The 20000-nt window shown below is 44.8% G+C and overlaps 1 protein-coding gene across 4 annotated transcripts in view; it reads left to right on the plus strand.

The window, feature by feature from the left end:
• The window catches only part of pasha (partner of drosha), a 738765-nt gene that overhangs the window by 606110 nt on the left and 112655 nt on the right, over positions 1 to 20000 (plus strand). For all 4 annotated transcript variants that reach the window (XM_068388798.1, XM_068388811.1, XM_068388805.1 and 1 more), the window contains 2 exons: positions 4947 to 5040; positions 18795 to 18948. In XM_068388798.1, coding sequence (XP_068244899.1) covers positions 4947 to 5040; positions 18795 to 18948 — 248 coding nt within the window. The remainder of the gene's footprint in view (positions 1 to 4946; positions 5041 to 18794; positions 18949 to 20000) is intronic.

A 20000-nucleotide genomic window follows, 5' to 3' on the forward strand; every position in this document is an offset into this window, starting at 1 on the left:
CTGCTCATATACAAATTGATGTAGCCTGTCAGGCTTTTCCTTCACGTCATTCTGAATTTTCTCCTTCTCGCAAGACTTTAGCTTTGTCAGATGATGTGTCTTCTGAAGAAGAAGTGGATGATCCCCTTTCCTCTAATGTACCTTTGGGGATTCATTCAGAAGAGGAGGAACCTAGGGTTGTCCAACAATCCCTTGATTTTAAAAAGATTATAAACATCTTTAGGGAAATTTTTCCTACTCATGTTATAACGGCTGCTCCACGTTCGCCTCCGTCTGAATTTACTCTAGGCATGGCTTCTTCGACTCCTTCATTTACGAAGTTAGTTCTCTCTCGCTCTTCCAAATGAGCCATGCGCTTACTGGGAGACTGGTTGGAAACCAGGAGAAGTTTAGGAAAGTTTTCCTTTGCTTTTCCCCTTTTTAAATTGGCCTCTCGCTCGAGCGTCTGGTATGACACAGGAGAAGTTCTCGGCTTGGGAGTTCCTGCCTCTGCCCAGGGAGACTTCTCAAGCCTAGTAGACTCTCCTCGTCGTCTAGCCATGAGACGCTCGAAGATTTTCTGGTCATCCTCAGAACTGGATCATCTCCTTAAAGTTTTTCGTGCGTTCGAGGTGTTTAATTTTTTGGATTGGTCCCTGGGAGCCTTAAGTAAGAAGGTCTCTCCATCGGACAATGATATTGCTGTTCAAATAATGTCATGCATGAACATGGCCATAAGGGATGGCTCCAATGAACTGGCAGCTACGTTCACTGCAGGAGTTCTTAAGAAAAGAGAAACCTTGTGTTCTTTTCTTTCTGTAGGGGTTACCCCTTGTCAGAAGTCAGAGCTTCTTTTTGCACCTTTGTCAAGTACTCTGTTCCCTCAACATCTTATTAAAGATATTGCGTCGTCTCTTGCTCTGAAGGACACGCACGATTTAGTGGCCAAGACAGCGCGCAAGGTTTTACCTTCTTCTTATGCCAACAAACCCAAATTTGATACGCCAGCTACAAGATTTATTCCTCCCTTTCGTGGCAGAGCCCCCAGCAGGGGAACCTCTCGTCCGGATAACAAACGAGGTAAGAGAAGAGGATCCAGATCCTCCCGTGGCAGAGTCTGACTGCCCACGGCTTCAGACAGCTGTAAGTGCCAGACTGACGAACTTCTGGCAGGCCTGGGAGAGAAGGGGAGCAGACCGGGAGTCAGTTCTGTTACTGAAGGAGGGTTACAAAATACCTTTTGTACGGAGACCTCCTCTAGTAAATTTTCCGATAGACCTCTCTCCCAGGTATCGAGAGGAGACAAAGAGACAGGCTTTGCGACATCAAGTGTCTCTTTTGTTAGAAAAGGGGGCGGTGGTGAAAGTCTCGGACCTTCAATCCCCAGACTTTTACAACCGTCTCTTCCTGGTTCCGAAGAACACAGGAGGTTGGAGGCCAGTGCTAGATGTAAGTGCTCTCAATGTATTTATTGTAAAGACAAAATTCACGATGGAGACTACCAAATCTGTTTTAGCAGCTGTAAGGGAAGGTGACTGCTTGTCTCTCTCGACCTTCAGGATGCATACTTCCACATTCCGATTCACCCAAACTTTCAACAATATCTGAGGTTTGTGTACGGGAAAGTAGTGTATCAGTTCCGAGCACTGTGCTTCGGCCTCAGCCCTGCTCCTCTTGTTTTTACAAGGCTCATGCTAAATGTAACGAGCTTTCTACATTTGTCAGGGATCAGAGCCTCCCTTTATTTGGACGACTGGTTACTCAGGGCGTCGTCATTAAATCGCTGTCTGGAGGACCTCAAATGGACATTAGACCTAACCAAAGAGTTAGGTCTCCTTGTGAACATAGAAAAGTCGCAACTTACTCCATCCCAGACAATTCTTTATATGGGGATGGAGATACAGAGTCGAGTTTTTCTGGCTTTTCCGTCTCCCACAAGAATGGAGCAAGCTCTGCTCAAAGTCCGTCACTTGCAAGAGAAAAGCAGTTGCTCTGTAGGAGTTTGGATGAGCCTCGTGGGAACTCTTTCATCGCTGGAACAGTTTATCTCTCTGGGGGCGACTCAACCCTCGCCCTCTCCAGTTTCACCTAAACCACCATTGGAACAAGGAGAAGGGCTTAGAGACGATTTCTATTCCGATCTCCAACTCAATTAAGGCATGTCTGACTTGGTGGGACAGTAACATCAGACTTCGAGAAGGTCTTTCTCTTGCGATCAAGAACCCAAACCATGTGTTGTATTCAGACGCATCGGATTTGGGTTGGGGAGCAACACTGGACAATCTGGAATGCTCGGGTCTTTGGTCCACAGATCAGAAGAGACTCCACATAAACTGCAAAGAACTTCTGGCAGTCCATCTAGCTTTAAAGAGTTTCGAGAGTCTGGTTCAGAACAAAGTGGTAGAGGTGAATGCAGACAATACCACGGCCTTGACGTACATCTCAAAACAAGGAGGCACTCACTCCCACTCCCTTTTCGTTATCGCAAGGGACCTTCTCATTTGGTCAAAGGCTCGAAACATCTCTCTTTTGACGAGATTGGTGCAAGGAGAAATGAATGTCTTAGCGGACTGCCTCAGCAGAAGAGGACAAGTCATCTCCTTGGAGTGGACGTTACACAAGGATGTGTGTGAGAAGCTATGGGTGACATGGGGTCAACCCACCATAGATCTGTTTGCGACTTCACTGACAAAGAGGCTCCCGACTTACTGCTCTCCAGTTCCAGATCCAGAGGCGGCCCACATAGACACTTTCCTGCTGGACTGGTCTCACCTAGACATCTATGCCTTCCCACCATTCAAGATCCTAAACAAGGTGTTTCAGAAGTTTGCCTCTCACGAAGGGACCAGGTTGACGTTGGTTGCTCCCCTCTGGCCGTCGAGAGAATGGTTCACAGAGGTACTTCTATGGCTGGTGGACATCCCAAGAAGTTTACCGTTACGGATGGATCTCCTGCGTCAACACCATGTAAAAAGATTTCATCAAAGTCTCCCCGCGCTTCGTCTAACTGCCTTCAGACTATCGAAAGACTCTCTAGAGCTTGAGGGTTTTCGAAGGAGGCAGCTAGAGCGATCGCGAGGGCTAGAAGATCCTCTACCATCAGGATATACCAATCTAAATGGGAGGTATTTAGAGACTGGTGCAAGTCCTCCTCTATTTCCTCTTCCCGTACCACTGTAGCACAGATTGCAGACTTTCTACTTTATCTTAGAAATGGTTGCACCCTTTCTGCCTCTACCATTAAAGGCTACAGAAGCATGTTAGCTTTAGTTTTTAGACATAAAAATTTGGATCTGTCTAATAATAAATATCTTCAAGACCTTCTCAAGTCTTTCGAGACTTCCAAGGAGCGTCAGATTTCTACTCCTGCTTGGAACTTGGACATGGTCCTGAAGTTCCTTATGTCTGATAGGTTTGAGCCGTTGAATTCAACCTCACTCAAAGGTCTTACACTCAAAACTCTCTTTTTAGTGAGTTTGGCTACCGCAAAAAGAGTTAGTGAGGTACATGCTTTCAGCAAAAATATCGGCTTCTGCGCTAATAAAGCAGTATGCTCGCTTCAGCTTGGTTTTTTAGCCAAAAATGAACGACCATCTCGTCCATGGCCTAAATCGTTTGAACTTCCCAGTCTATCTGAAATTGTTGGGAACGAAGTTGAAAGAGTCCTGTGCCCTGTGCCTCTGAATTGCTGCGAGGTAATTCAGAGGCTTTATGGTGTTCAGTTAAAAAGCCCTCTTTACCTATGTCAAAGAATGCGTTATCTTATTTTATTAGACTTTTAATTAGAGAGGCAACCTTTTGGAGGAGCAGATCTGTGTTTGCTTCACATTATTTAAAAGATGTCCAGACTCATTATGAGGACTGCTACACGTTAGGACCATTCATAGCAGCGTGTGCAGTAGTGGGTGAAGGTTCTACCACTACATTCCCTTAATCCCAATATCCTTTTTTCTTCTCTTGAAACTTTTAATCTTATTTTTGGGTTGTATGTGGAGACTAAGAAGTCTTCCGCAATCTTTTGATTTGGCGGGTGGTCAAACTTGTTTCTTGAGAGCGCCCAGAACAAGGGTATTGATGAGGTCCTGTTATAGGGGTTTTCACCCTAAATATAACAGCTCCTAGAAGTCTTTCAGCACCCTGAGTGGAACGCTGGGCTTCGTAAGGATAGCGGACTAATGAGGCAGAGTATCATCAGAGTCAGCTTCCTTATCAGGTACCTATACTTAAGTTTGTTTTTTGGATAATTTTCAAAAACTCTTGAGCTTATATTCCTTTAATGTTTAATACTGGTCTCTACCCTCCACCATGGGTGTGAATCAGCTACATATATATCCACCGGCTAAGTTAAATATTTAAATATGATATTTGAAATTTAAAATAAATTTTTGAATATACTTACCCGGTGGATATATATAATTAAAGGTCCCCCCCTTCCTCCCCGATAGAGACCCTATGGACTGAGAAGAACTGAATTCCTGGGGAAATATATGCGGTATCCTGCCGGCAGTTGGTGCTGGTGTTCACACCCAGCAACCACCATGGCCATCGCTCGCAAGTTTTTGGAATCTGTCGACCGTCGGAGACGTTAGCTACATATCTATCCACTGGGTAAGTATATTAAAAAATTTATTTTAAATTGAAAATATCATGTTTACATGTGAATGTCACAAATGAATCTGTTAAATCCAAAACATATAAAAACCCTAACTTACACCAGGGTCTCTAATTCTTGTGAAATTGAATTAAAACTACATATGTAATAAAATGATAAAAAACTTTTATCATCATTATCATTTCATGTTTTGTGAGTTTCCTTATGTATAATGTTAATGATGTAGTACTCATATTACTCTTAATGGCTATGATGCAGAAGAAAATGTAAGGGCTGTATGTCTTACTATCAAGATTCTCTTTAAAATGTTTGGGAATATTTTTCATATTTAATTATTTTCTTCTCTGTATTCCAGAATGGGGGAGATAATTATAGTTTAGAAAGTGGAGCTGGTGAAGATGGAGTAAACAAATCATTTTCAAGTGTCCTGGGACTAAACCCATTGGAAGGTAAGTAGCAGGCCATTCTGAAATTCTTTCATAGTTTTTGGTACTAATTTCTTTAATATATTTTTAGCTTAAAAAAGGTGTTAAAGAAATGGGAGGTGCTTTTATGTTTCTTCTCTGATGAATAAGAAATCTACCATATTTAGATTTTTATAAGTGATACCATGTATAGTCCTAGTTGTTTTAATTTAATTTTTCCCTCATAAAATTCCTCGGAATAGTAGTTAATTGTTTTTTTCAATATTAATCTTACCCGATGATCATGTAGCTGTCAACTCCGTTGCCCGACAGAAATCTACGGTCGGGATACGCCAGCGATCGCTTATACAGGTGGGGGTGTACTCACCAGCGCCATCTGTGGTCAGGTACTCCAGTACTTCTTGTCAACAAGACCTCAATTTTTCCTCTGTCGTGCCGCCGGGAAGACCTACATGGATACGCTGTTGTTTTGGAGTCTTTGTTCACGGTTTTGGTGAAGTATTTGCTCTAAAATTTAGCCTTCGCTGTACAGGAAGCTTTTCCCTTAGCTTAGATAGCTTTTGGAATTAATTTGGTTTATTGGTTAACGATCTTTGCTTTACTTTGGAATTCCCCCTTGACTGTTCTCTAAATTCAAGATGTCCGACCACTCTCAAGCTCCTAAATTTAGGCGATGTAGTGTTAGGACTTGTAATAGGCGTCTTCCGAAGGCCTCTGTTGATCCTCACACCGTTTGTTCCGATTGTAGGGGAAAATCCTGTTAATTGGAAGATCGATGTGGGGAATGTGCTGGGCTTTCGGAATTCGATTTTAATGAATTCCTCAAATATACAACTAGGTTAGAGAGGGAGAGAGTTAGGAGGAGTTCTTCTCGCTCTTTGGTTTATTCCTCCCCCCATGCCCCTCAACCTTTTCCTTCCCCTGTGGTGGTGACCCCCGAACCTGCTACGAGTGCTCAGCCTGATATGACGGATATGTTGCGTGCCATTCAGGCTCTTGGTGATAAGGTGGAGTCGTTAGTTAGTGACCACAATCTTCTCTTGGCAGATGTCAAGGAACTTAAAGTGAAGAGTGCAGTGGGAAGTGTTAGTGCCAGTGCTGTGCCTAGTGTCAGTGTCAGTGTTGCGCATGAGGATACTTCTGTGCGTGCCAGTCGTCCTCCCAGTCCGGGACCTCTTGCAAGCTCCCAAGCCCAGGGGAGAAGCAACGTCGAAGGGCAAAAGGGTTCGGCAGGCCTTGATCGGCGCACAGTTGTATCCTCAGTGGTTGCGGGCGTATCTGATAGAGATCGTCACTTCCACTCCCAGACGAATGAGCCCTTAAATTCCTCGTCTGCGGAAGAGGTTTCCTGGAGGAAACGGTGGACCCAGGTCTCACGACCTCTCAAACGTAAGGTCCCTTCCGAGCTAGTCCAACGGCCCAGGTGTAGCCACTGGGCCAGTTCGGACTCGCCGCAGTCATCTGATGACTGCACACCTCCTAAGAGAGGTAGAGTGGTGCCTCAACAGGCCTCTGCTCCAACTTCTGTGGACCCCAAGTGGTCTATGCTGCAGACTATGCAGTCTCAGCTTGCGGCTTTGATGCAGGAGTATCAGGCAGAGAAGGTTAACACCCCTCCTCCTGCGAGCGCTCCTCCACCTCTGCGCAGTCCTCCCTGCCAGACGCATGTTCTTGAGGCTCCTCCTGCTTCCATGCGTGAGCTGCCGCATCGGGAGTTGCCAGGTTCCAGCACTATGCAGCAACCTCCTCTACCCATGAGGCAGGAGCCTCATGCTATGCGGCAACCCCCTCAACCCTTGAGGCAGGAGCCTCATGCTATGCGGCAACCTCCTCTACCCATGAGGCAGCAGCCTCATGCTATGCGGCAACCTCCTCAACCCTTGAGGCAGGAGCCTCACTCTGCGCAGCAACCTCCTCAACCCTTGAGGCAGGCGCAACCTTTGAGGCAGGAGCCTCATGCTATGAGGCATCCTCCTCAACGCATGCAGCACGAGCCTCTTACCATGCAGCAGCCGCATTCTTCGCAGCATGAGCCTCATCCCATGCAGCATGAGCCGCATACCATGCAGCATGAGCCTCATGCCTTCCAGCATTCGCTTCTGACCACTTCGCTTACTCCTCAGACCACCGCAGAACCTCCCTCACTCCAGCCCTCTGCCTTTGTCATTGCCAGCCCTCAGTCTATTCAGCAGAGGCATGATGACGGATCCGCAGGTACGCATGCACCCGTTCTGCAGGATTCAGCCATTCAGCCTGCCGCTCTGCCTTTACCTCTCGCTACTCAACTCTCAGGCGATGAGGTTTCTGAGGATGAAGCTGCTCATCTGGATGATCCTACATCTGATGTGGAAGGACACAAGTCTTCACCGCCTTCCTTAGACTTTCGCAAGGTCCTGGCTCTGTTCAGAGAGTTGTACCCTGAACACTTCGTGTCTGCAACCCCTCGTTCTCCTCCCTCCGAGTTTTCTCTAGGCATGCAGTCTACTACGCCTGCCTACACCAAGCTTGTCCTCGCCAGATCATCAAGGAGAGCTTTGAGGGTTTTAGGGGATTGGTTGCAGTCCAAGCAGCAACTGGGAAGGACCTCTTTTGTGTTTCCTCCTCCTAAGCTGGCTTCTAAGTCGGGCGTCTGGTATGCCACGGGAGAGGAACCTGGCTTGGGGGTTCCTGCCTCTGCCCAGGCCGACTTCTCAAGTTTGGTTGACTCTCCCCGCAGGTCGGCTATGAGACGCTCGAAGGTATGCTGGTCCTTTTCTGAACTGGACCACTTGATGAAGGGAGTCTTTTGCGCCTTCGAAATTTTTAACTTCCTCGATTGGTGCCTGGGGTCTTTAAGCAGGAAGACTGCTCCTTCTGACAAAGACTCGGCCATGCTACTCATGTCCAGTATGGATAAAGCAATTCGCGATGGTTCTGGCGAACTTGCGTCTATTTTTGTCTCAGGAGTCCTCAAGAAAAGGGAACATCTATGCTCCTACTTATCGACTGGTATCACCCCTTGTCAGAGGTCAGAGTTGCTGTTTGCTCCTCTCTCCAAGTACCTGTTTCCGGAGGAGTTAATCAAGGGGATGGCTGCGGCTCTTATCCAGAAAGATACGCATGACCTCATGGCTTCTTCAGCACGTAAGGCTAAAACCTTACCTTCCGTGCCGAGATCTTACCGCACTCCTGTGGCTGATACACCTGCTACCAGATTCATTCCGCCCTTTCGTGGTAGAGCCTCCAGTAGAGGAGGTACCCGTGCAGACAGTAACCGGGGCAAGTCAAAGAAGGGTGCCAAGTCCACGAAAAGCAAGCATTGACTTCATTCCTCTCCAGACAGCTGTAGGAGCCAGACTCAAGACCTTCTGGCAAGCCTGGGAGAGCAGAGGTGCAGACGCTCAGTCTGTCAAGTGGCTAAGGGAGGGTTACAGAATTCCGTTCTGCCGCAATCCCCCTCTGACCACTTCTCCCATCAACCTCTCTCCCAACTACAAGGAGAAGGACAAGAGGCTAGCGTTACAACAAGAGGTGTCGCTCCTGCTACAGAAGGAGGCAGTGGTGATAGTTCGGGACCATCATTCCCCGGGCTTTTACAACCGTCTCTTCCTGGTGGCCAAGAAGACAGGAGGTTGGAGACCGGTGCTGGACGTCAGTACGCTCAATGCTTATGTCACCAAGCAGACGTTCACAATGGAGACGACGAAGTCGGTCCTAGCAGCGGTCAGGCAGGAGGACTGGATGGTCTCGTTAGATCTGAAAGATGCCTACTTTCACGTTCCCATCCATCCAGACTCCCAACCTTTTCTGAGATTCGTCTTTGGAGAGGTTGTGTACCAGTTCCAAGCCCTGTGCTTTGGCCTGACCACGGCACCTCTTGTGTTTACGCGACTGATGAGGAATATTGCGAAATTCCTTCACTTGGCAAACATCAGAGCCTCCCTTTATTTAGACGACTGGCTTTTAAGAGCTCCCACAAGTCGTCGCTGTCTGGAGAGTCTCAGATGGACTATGGATCTGACCAGGGAACTGGGCCTCCTGGTCAATTTAAAGAAGTCCCAGCTCGTTCCTTCCCAGACCATCGTTTACCTGGGTATGGAGATTCAGAGTCGAGCTTTTCGGGCTTTTCCGTCGGCCCCAAGAATCAACCAAGCCCTGGAGTGCATCCTGAGCATGCTGAGGAGGGACCGATGCTCGGTGAGGCAGTGGATGAGTCTAACAGGGACTCTTTCATCGCTAGCCCTGTTCATCGAGTTAGGGAGACTCCACCTCCGCCCCCTTCAGTACCATCTTGCAGCTCACTGGAACAAGGATATGACGCTCGAGACGGTCTCAATTCCTGTTTCCAAAGAGATGAGGGCTACTCTAACGTGGTGGAAGGACAGCATTCTTCTCAAGGAAGGTCTTTCGTTAGCTGTTCAGACCCCCGACCATCATCTCTTCTCGGACGCATCAGACTCGGGCTGGGGCGCGACATTGGACGGACAGGAATGCTCAGGGATATGGAATCAGGAACAGAAAACGCTTCATATCAATTGCAAGGAGTTGTTGGCGGTTCATCTGGCCTTAATGAACTTCAAGTCCCTCCAGCTAAACAAGGTGGTGGAGGTGAACTCCGACAACACCACAGCCTTGGCGTACATCTCCAAGCAGGGAGGGACTCATTCGAGGAAGCTGTTCGAGATCGCAAGGGACCTCCTCATTTGGTCAAAAAGTCGAAAGCTCACGCTGGCAACGAGGTTCATTCAGGGCGATATGAACGTCATGGCAGATCGCCTCAGCCGGAAGGGTCAAGTCATCCCCACAGAGTGGACCCTTCACAAGAACGTTTGCAACAGACTTTGGGCCCTGTGGGGTCAGCCAACTATAGATCTGTTCGCTACCTCGATGACCAAGAGGCTCCCATTGTACTGTTCCCCGATTCCAGACCCAGCAGCAGTTCACGTGGATGCCTTTCTGCTGGATTGGTCCCATCTCGACCTGTATGCATTCCCGCCGTTCAAGATCATCAACAGGGTTCTTCAGAAGTTCGTCTCTCACAAAGGGACACGGCTGACGTTGGTTGCTCCCCTCTGGCCTGCAAGAGAATGGTTCACAGAGGTACTGCAATGGCTGGTCGACGTTCCCAGGACTCTCCCTCTAAGAGTGGACCTTCTGCGTCAACCTCACGTCAAGAAGGTACACCCAAGCCTCCACGCTCTTCGTCTGACTGCCTTCAGACTATCGAAAGACTCTCAAGAGCTAGAGGCTTTTCGAAGGAGGCAGCCAGAGCGATTGCCAGAGCAAGGAGGATATCCACTCGCAGAGTCTATCAATCTAAGTGGGAAGTCTTCCGAAGCTGGTGCAGGGCCAATGCAGTTTCCTCTACCAGTACCACTGTAACCCAAATTGCTGACTTCCTGTTACATCTAAGGAACGTTAGATCCCTATCAGCTCCTACGATCAAGGGTTATAGAAGTATGTTGGCAGCGGTTTTCCGCCACAGAGGCTTGGATCTTTCCTCCAACAAAGATCTGCAGGACATCCTTAGGTCTTTTGAGACCTCTAAGGAACGTCGGTTGTCTACTCCAGGCTGGAATCTAGACGTGGTCCTAAGGTTCCTGATGTCATCTAGATTTGAACCGCTACAATCAGCCTCTTTCAAGGACCTCACATTAAAAACTCTTTTCCTAGTATGCCTAGCAACAGCTAAGAGAGTAAGTGAGATCCACGCCTTCAGCAGGAACATAGGTTTCACATCGGAAACGGCTACATGTTCCTTGCAGCTCGGTTTTTTGGCTAAAAACGAGCTTCCTTCACGTCCTTGGCCTAAATCGTTCGAGATCCCTAGCCTATCTAACTTGGTGGGTAACGAGCTGGAGAGAGTACTTTGCCCAGTCAGAGCTCTTAGGTACTATCTGAAAAGGTCAAAACCTTTACGAGGACAATCAGAAGCCTTATGGTGTGCTGTTAAGAAGCCTTCGCTACCAATGTCTAAGAACGCAGTTTCTTACTACATCAGGCTTCTGATTAGAGAAGCTCATTCTCATATGAAGGAAGAAGACCTTGCTTTACTGAAGGTAAGGACACATGAAGTGAGAGCTGTGGCTACTTCAGTGGCCTTCAAACAGAACTGTTCTCTGCAGAGTGTTATGGATGCAACCTATTGGAGAAGCAAATCAGTGTTCGCATCATTCTATCTCAAAGATGTCCAGTCTCTTTACGAGAACTGCTACACCCTGGGACCATTCGTAGCAGCGAGTGCAGTAGTAGGTGAGGGCTCAGCCACTACATTCCCATAATCCCATAACCTTTTTTAACCTTTCTCTTGATTGCTTTTATTGTTGTTTTTGGGTTGTACGGTCGGCTAAGAAGCCTTCCGCATCCTGGTTGATTTGGCGGGTGGTCAATTCTTTCTTGAGAAGCGCCTAGGTTAGAGGTTATGATGAGGTCCTTTAGTATGGGTTGCAGCCCTTTATACTTTAGCCACCTAAGAGTCGTTCAGCATCCTAAGAGGACCGCTACGCTCAGTAAGGAAGACGTACTTATTAAAGGCAGAGTAATGGTTCAAGTCGACTTCCTTACCAGGTACTTATTTATTTTTATTGTTATTTTGAATAACTAATAAAATGAAATACGGGATACTTAGCTTCTTGGTTAACATGTATACTGGTCTCCACCCACCACCCTGGGTGTGAATCAGCTACATGATCATCGGGTAAGATTAATATTGAAAAATGTTATTTTTATTACTAAAATAAATTTTTGAATATACTTACCCGATGATCATGATTTAAATGACCCGCCCTTCCTCCCCATAGAGAACCAGTGGACCGAGGAGAAAATTGAGGTCTTGTTGACAAGAAGTACTGGAGTACCTGACCACAGATGGCGCTGGTGAGTACACCCCCACCTGTATAAGCGATCGCTGGCGTATCCCGACCGTAGATTTCTGTCGGGCAACGGAGTTGACAGCTACATGATCATCGGGTAAGTATATTCAAAAATTTATTTTAGTAATAAAAATAACATTTTATACACCCATAACCATTGCTCAGTTTTCAAGAACGCAAATAAAAATTTACTTGTCCATTCATTCTTTATAATGATATTGAGAAATTATAATGGTAAATCAGTTGTTGTTTGCATATGATACTGTATTGATTGCAGACTCGGAAGAAAAGCTTGGCCGATTAGTGACAGAATTTGTAAGGGTATGTGAGAGAAGGAAGTTGAGAGTTATTGTGGGTAAGAGTAAGGATATGAGATTTACGAGAAGGGAAGGTGGTGCTAGGTTGAATGTCATGTTGAATGGAGAGTTACTTGAGGAGGTGGATCAGTTTAAGTACTTGGGGTCTGTTGTTGCAGCAAATGGTGGAGTGGAAGCAGATGTATGCTAAAGAGTAAATGAAGGATGCAAAGTGTTGGGCGCAGTGAAGGGAGTGGTAAAGAATAGAGGGTTGAGCATGAATGTAAAGAGAGTTCTGTATGAGAAAGTGATTGTACCAACTGTGATGTATGGATCGGAGTTGTGGGGAATGAAAGTGACAGAGATAGAAATTGAATGTGTTTGAGATGAAGTGTCTAAGGAGTATGGCAGGTGTATCTTGAGTAGATAGGGTTAGGAACGAAGTAGTGAGAGTGAGAACGGGAGTAAGAAATAAGTTAGCAGCTAGAGAGATATGAATATGTTGCGGTGGTTTGGCCATGTTGAGAGAATGGAAAATGGCTGTCTGCTAAAGGAGGTGATGAATGCAAAAGTTGATGGGAGAAGTACAAGAGGAAGGCCAAGGTTTGAGTGGATGGATGGATTGAGGAAAGCTTTGGGTGATAATAGGATAGATGTGAAAAAGGCAAAAGAGCATACTGGAAATAGAAAAGAATGGCGTGCGATTGTGACACAGTTCTGGTATGCCCTGCAGCTTCCTCCGGTCGCCTTAGATGACCGCAGAGGTAGCAGCAGTAGGGGATTCAGCGTTATGAAGCTTCATCTGTGGTGGATAACAGGGGAGGGTGGGCTGTGGCACCCTAGCAGTAACAGCCAAACTAGGTTGAGTCCCTCGTCAGCCTGGGATGAGCGTAGAGAGGAAAGGTCCCCTTTTTTCATTTGTTTAATGTCGGTTACCCCCAAAATTGGGTGAAATGTCTTGGTATATGTATGTGATCATGGTAATAAATACAGTTCTAGATATCATTGAAAAGAGATATTTATGTATGTATTTTTTTTAAATAATTTATTAAGACTATTGTACAGAAGTCAAGGATAATTGTTCTCAATAGACTTCAATGACAATATCCAAAATGCGACCAAGAGCCACGCCAACCATATGCGCGTAATCTCAGCCAAGAAAGTGCAACCCTCAACCATGAGCACGCCGATACTCAGCCACAACCGTGCTACCCTCCACCACAGGTGCACAACCCACAACCTAGACAATGAGATCTTACTGAGCGTGCGCTGTTCAGTTTTGCCCGAGCAGACATCTCCTTAAAGAATAGTGTGCTAAGAAGAGGAGGCATCTAGAAGATATACCTCGTTAAGTTCTTTTTGAGATGAAAATGAAGAAACTAGCAGCTCTGTCAGGCGAATGGCTGTCCCTTTTCCACTTTTTCTAAGAGGTGTGATTGACAACAAGGAGAAGCACTATTTATAAAGCTCATCAGAGTTGCAGATCATTCCCATCAAAGTTTATAAGGAAATGGTATGACATAAAGTGGTAAAATGCCCTTCAGAGTTACGTATTGCTCCTTTGCAGGTCAAGAAAGGGCAGCCACAACCTGAGGATCCTTGACTGAAGCTCCTGATGTATGTGGGTGAATATAGACTTTTTTCCGGTAGAGGTCATCTACCAGAGAGGGTCAAGTTTGATCGTAGAGGTATTGCCTCAGAAATTGCCAGAAGAACCATCACCACCATGTCAGGGCTCTTAGTCTCCAGACGATATGGATCCATGCCCCACCAAACGTACTGCAATTTCTATCTCTCACTTTTCTGGTAGAGTTGGAAAAGAAAGATGTATATTCTAAAAGAAAGAACAAATGACTGTCTTCTTTAAGAAACTTCATGGGCTGCTGCAATAAGACTTGCCTCCCACAAGCCTCCCAAGTTTTTTCATGTCCCTGATTCTCCAAATCCTGCTGGCATGAGATTCTTAGAGTACATTCGATGAGCTTGAAGAAGAATCTTCTATTCTGAGGGTTTTGGGACTCAAATCTGGAACATCAACAACTCGGGTAAGACTTCCGTTGACTCTTTGTTTAGGGAAGCTCACACTTTGAAGCACCACCTCAAGTTCCCATGGTTGCGTCACCCTCAATATTATCCAAAAACTGGAGACACAGGTTTCTGCAGCCAGAGTTGCTGTGAGGGGCTCATTCCTCAAAACTAATTCTTCCTGTCCTCTCTAAGCAGGGGAGGTAAGTGACATAGGGAGCTCATCCTTCCCTGCTTCACTCAAACTCTGAAGTAGCGACACTAACCCCAGGAATATTGGCAGGAAGGCTCAAGCAATAACCATCATTTTTCTCGGCCTCAAAGGCCATGAATATGGAGGCAGCAACAATATTAGTTCTACAGGCCTCTTCCTGGTTAGACCACTGGTCAGGTATGCTCTCATATTTTGTGGTATCCCTGAATCTGGCGGATTTTTAGATGTATAGATTATATGAGGAGGTTGCCTTTTCGGGTGCAATGGCAGTTGAGTTCTTGATACACGAGGCTGCGTTTATGTGAAGCAACTGTGCACTAAAGTTTTGGGATGCAGTGGTTAACAAATTTTCTAGACACATGGCTTCTAAAGACTCTATGTGTTAAGAAACACCTTATTAAAGCAAAGTCTTTCTCTTTCCACCTGATGAAGTAGATGCAGTAGTGAATAAACCAGAAAAAATTCTTTGGGAGGGCTGCAACTTTTAAGCAACCACAACCACCTGCAGCGTCTCCTAAGTGCAAAACCTTGCTTGAAAGGCAGTTACCTATGAGAGAGGCACAACAATAAAAGTTTTCAGTCCTAAAGATTGAATGACCAGAACCCGCCCTTTCATTAAAGGCATCAAGCCAAATGAGAGCATAGCCAGTGAGGACCTCTTTAGGTGTCGCGATCCCCCCATGCCACCACCTGTTGGGGGATGCCTGTTGAGTTGGACGACGAGATGGCAATACCACGGGGCAGACCCTTGGACTGTAGAGGATCTTTGGTTTGGATACCGCCCTCCGTTCACCAACTCTCACTCCAGTCCCAATGAACTGGTCGTTGTATTCAAGAGTATCCATCAAAGACCTCTTCCTTCCGGTGGAGGTCAAACTGATGGTAGACGAGAAAGCTGTCGAGAAGATGTCAGGAGACGGATGACCAGTCATTGACCTGTCCCATCTGAATGACTTTGTTTTACAAACGATGTTCAAGATGGAGACCCCAACACACACTTAAAAGCAATAAGATACAGCAACTTTCTTTTGTCCATAGATCTGAAAGACGCTTACTTCCAAATCCCAATTCATCGCAATTCAAGGAAATATCTTTGTTTTGGGAACAAAGAAATTGCAGTTTTGAGTTCTCTGTTCTGGACTTTCCACAGCACTTCAAGTGTTCACAATGATTTTAACCTGAGCTCACATAATGGGAATAAGAGTTTGTTACCTCAATGATTGGATGCTGTTATCGGAGTCCAAGTCCCAACTTCTGCTACACAGGGAGCTGCTTCTTGATGTTTTTCAGGTTCTGGCAATCAGGATAGATATTGAGAAGTCTGTTCTCGCCCCAAGTCAGAATCTCGTCTACTTGGGAATGGACATTGATATGATCCAAGGAAAACTGTAGCAGAGGTAGGGGAAAGTCGCGACACCATACTTGACACAGGAATCCCTCATGGCAAAGAACTGGCAGAGACTGTTCGGACATCTGTCTTTCCTGAAGAGTCTGGTTCCACACGGAAGGTTGCACCTTCGTTCCTCGCAGTGAATTCTGAAGTCCAGTTAGCAGCAGAGATGCAACTCCCCAAATGTTCTAGTCAAGGTGACACAGGAAGTCCAAGAGGGTCTGTCCTGGTGGTTGCAGGAGAGTAACATGATGGAAGAAGCCCTGTTACAAGTTCTCCCCATTGGAGCTCATCCTGTTCTCAGATGCATCCAAGGAAGGGTGAGGGTCCCACATCCTAACTCACTCCATGTTAGGTCTATTGATGGAATATGTAGACAAGAGGTTTCATATCAACAACTTAGAGCTGAAAGTGGTGTATCTTGCTCTGATTCACTTCCAAGATATAGTAAGAGGTCAAACAAGGGGATTCAGTTTTCCTCCCCTTTGCCAATTGGCGGTGACCATACACTCATGGTCGAAGGACAACAAAGTAACCCTATCAGCACAGTTTATCCAAGGGAAACAAAACATCATTGCAGATAATCTGAGTCCTTGCAATCAAGTTGTAAGCTCAGAATGGTCTTTGAATCCTCTAGTGGTGAGGGACCTCCTGACTTTGTGAGGTTCCCCGGTAATAGGCATGTTTACCACTCGCCTTAACAACAAATTCTCATTTTTTTTGCTCACCAGTGCTAGACCAATCAGCAGCACTGAAGGACACATTTCAACGCCTGTGGAAGGGCCTTGACATTTATGCCTCCCCACCATTCTGTCTTATAAGGAAGTGATCAGTAGAGCCATCATCACACCCAGTCTTCAGATCACTGGTAGCACTGAAATGGCCTCACACAGAGTTGTACCCGGATCTTTTAAATCTTCTGGCAGAGGTTCTGAGAAAGCTTCCAGCTTGGTATGATCTCTTGTATCAACCACATATGAAGAAGCGCTACAATACACTGGGCTTGCTGTTTCTTCATGGTTGGAGGTTATTCAGCATCTCTTGAGAGAGAAAGGCTTTTTACGACCAAATGCGAAACAACTCTGTGGATACTCTGAAAGTCTTCAACAGGAGTCCACCAAGCAAAGTGGGCAGTCTTCAGAGATTGGTGTCAGGAAAAATGCTTCTTCACCCAAAGCGTCTGTTCAATTAGCTGCAAATTTTCTTGTGTACCTTCGGGATGAGAAACTGCTCTAATTTTTGGTGGTTGAAGGCTATCGTTCTGCCTTGATCCAGGTCTTCAGACAGGGTGAAGTAGACCTATCTTTTTTGTGGTAATTAAAGGCCCCTTACAAGCCCCTGGCGAGGGCCACACACATGGATCTCACTCGTAAGACAACGTTTCTGTTAGCCTTAGCCTCATCATAAAGAGTGGGAGAACTGCGAGGCGTGTTATATTTATTGCCCCATTCCTGGTGGTGTACACAGATTTCGTTCTCATTTGTTCCTAAATTTGTTGCAAAAGCACAAAACCCTTCAATCGTGCAACTAGGTTCGATTCTTTTTGAGTATCATCGTTAAAGTAAACGACTAATAATCCTGAAGACCTGCTTTTGTGTCCTGTAAGGGCAGTGAGGCTCTACATAAAATGAATGAGATCATGTTGACCACACATACAGAATATCTTTTTTAGCATGTGGAGGACAAAAAAGAAAATCTCAAGAAATACCATTTCCTTATGGCTTTTTAAGTCATCAGTAGAGCCTACAAAGAACAAGGAGCTCATACATGGACCTCACTTCCTCCTAGAGGTCATGAAGTCAGAGGAATCGGCACTATGTTAGTCTTAAAAAATAGCCCTTCAGTTGCCCAAGTCTTGAAGACTGGTGTCTGTAAAGAGACAGACCACTTTCACGGCACACTATCTTTGGGATTGCGCACACAGGTCCCTGGATACATTCTTCATAGGCCTTGTGATGGCTGCCCAGCAAATGGTTTAGCAAGCCCTAATCCTTGTCAGGACATAGAAGCCTTTTTTTTTAAGTGTGTTCACATCATGTTTTTTAGGTTCAAGAGTAGGAATGACTGGCCTTCTTTCTTCTTTCCTTCTTTCCCTCTCTTGGGATCAGACGGTGAGATATTATGGAATGAAACGGACACTGATGCAAGTAAGCACAGTAGTGACGAGTAGTCATTTTACTAAGAGTAAAAATGTAGAATCCCCACACTCCGTTTGAGTGGGGAGTATGACAGATGAAGCAAACCCATTACATATAAGAACTTTAAAAGGAACTTTATTCCCATTGAAGATAGATTCTTTTATGAAAAAGTAGTCCGTGAATGCATTAGGTTATTTAATCATGGGTCACAGGATGCAAGGATTCTTTGCACTGATCTTCTCTCCAGACTGAGCATTGTGATACCAGGTTATTAGCCAGCCAGTTGGTTGAGCAGGACTTCGTCCCTCCTAAGGATGACCCCACTACTAAAGGGCAAAGGTTTGTATTTGCGTAGGAACAAATCACAAATTTTAAAAGTAATTTGTTTTTTCCTTGCCTTACAAATCCAAGTTCTTTAGGTTTTACTTCCTGCAATTTTTAGGCAGAATCCAAATTGAGGCCTAGAGCACTGTCAGACCCGGGCCAACTGTTACCAGCTGTCACCAGAATCTATCCCTACTAAAGGACTTGGGTTTCTATAACTTGGAAAAAGATAAAATACTTTATTAAGAATTGAGATATTGAAGAAAAATCTTTAGATGAAGATGAATAATTGAAAATCATTGAGAATTTTCTATTAAGTACACAAAATTTTGTACATGAATGAAAATAAGTTTTGTTGGCCAATTTTCTTTGAATATGAAAACAGAATTTTCTTCTTGAAAAAGTAATAGATAACATGAACTTGGGAGACTTATTTATTAATTAAAAATTGATTGTAGAAACATCATATATGTGATGGACTGCATATAATAGATAGTTATTGTTGAATAGGAGATATTAATTTTTTGTTTTAATTTATAGGAAATCCTACGCCTCCCCCAGCCTTGGTAGTAGCAAATGCCAAAATTGAGACTGCTGTTGAGAATCTGCAACAGCAATCCTTAGATGGAGAAGAACTAAGAGATTATTGTAAAAAGCGATTCAATTTCAAAGCTATCAAGATAATAAGATTCAAGTAAGTACTTAACTGAAAATTTTTTAGGTTTTCACCATTGTTATTGGAATATAAATAAATTTTTTTTCATTATACCTTAAAACTAGGTTTACCCTACAAACCCATCTGTTACAAAATTGTCCCATCATGTTCACAATGATCCCCAGATTCACTAATGAAGTTTACCATCAAGAAAAACTCCTCATGATGAATTGGGTAATCAGCAAGATAAAGGATATAACCAATTAATTATAAACAGGAATATGAAAAACTTCAATTTACAGTTGCTGTAATTATTGTACTCGCATATCCGCACTCATAGCGCAGGTTTGGTGCAGATCTTATGAAAGTGCAGATTCATCTGGAGGATAGGCATGTCCTGAGAAAGAAATTTATCTTGCGTAGAATTGTTTGCCGAGATGTTTTTAACAGGTTTAGAGTGCCTTATGATATGCCACCAGAATCGTTTTTGGAACTACATAGAATAGTAATTTTGATTTGTTCACCAAAGGCAAAATTCTGTTGTTTCTGCCCAAACAAGCCAGATGTGTAAATATCCAATGACCTGAACTGGCAACAGGAGGAGTTGATCACTGACTTTTCTAGTTTTGTGAACTAGATTCAGATTCATATACAGTGAGCCCTCGCTATTTCGCGGTTCGACCTTCGCGGACTTTTTTCATTAAATACGGCATCCGATTTCATCAGCAAACCACTATTTTTGGGGGAAACATCATTTTATTCTAGAAAATTGCTACTCTTTAAATAGTTAATTGCACATTAAGAAAGCATGTACTTTTGTTTTTAAATTTCGGGTGTGTTTTAAAAATCGAGTACTGTTGACTTCTTTTTGTTTTACTTTTGGCTGTGATCAGATCAGCTGACGTCTAGCTGCCGGTCTCAAGAATATGCGCGTACGAAGTATTGTTTATACCATTTCTTAACTTATTCAAACCATCTATACAGTTGATATTACATAAGCACCAATGTGTTATAACTTATCATATTTTTTTGTTTATTACATTTAAAACAACTCTCTCTCTCTCTCTCTCTCTCTCTCTCTCTCTCTCTCT

Source organism: Palaemon carinicauda, chromosome 1 (genome assembly GCF_036898095.1).
Source record: "Palaemon carinicauda isolate YSFRI2023 chromosome 1, ASM3689809v2, whole genome shotgun sequence".
NCBI lineage: Eukaryota > Metazoa > Arthropoda > Malacostraca > Decapoda > Palaemonidae > Palaemon > Palaemon carinicauda.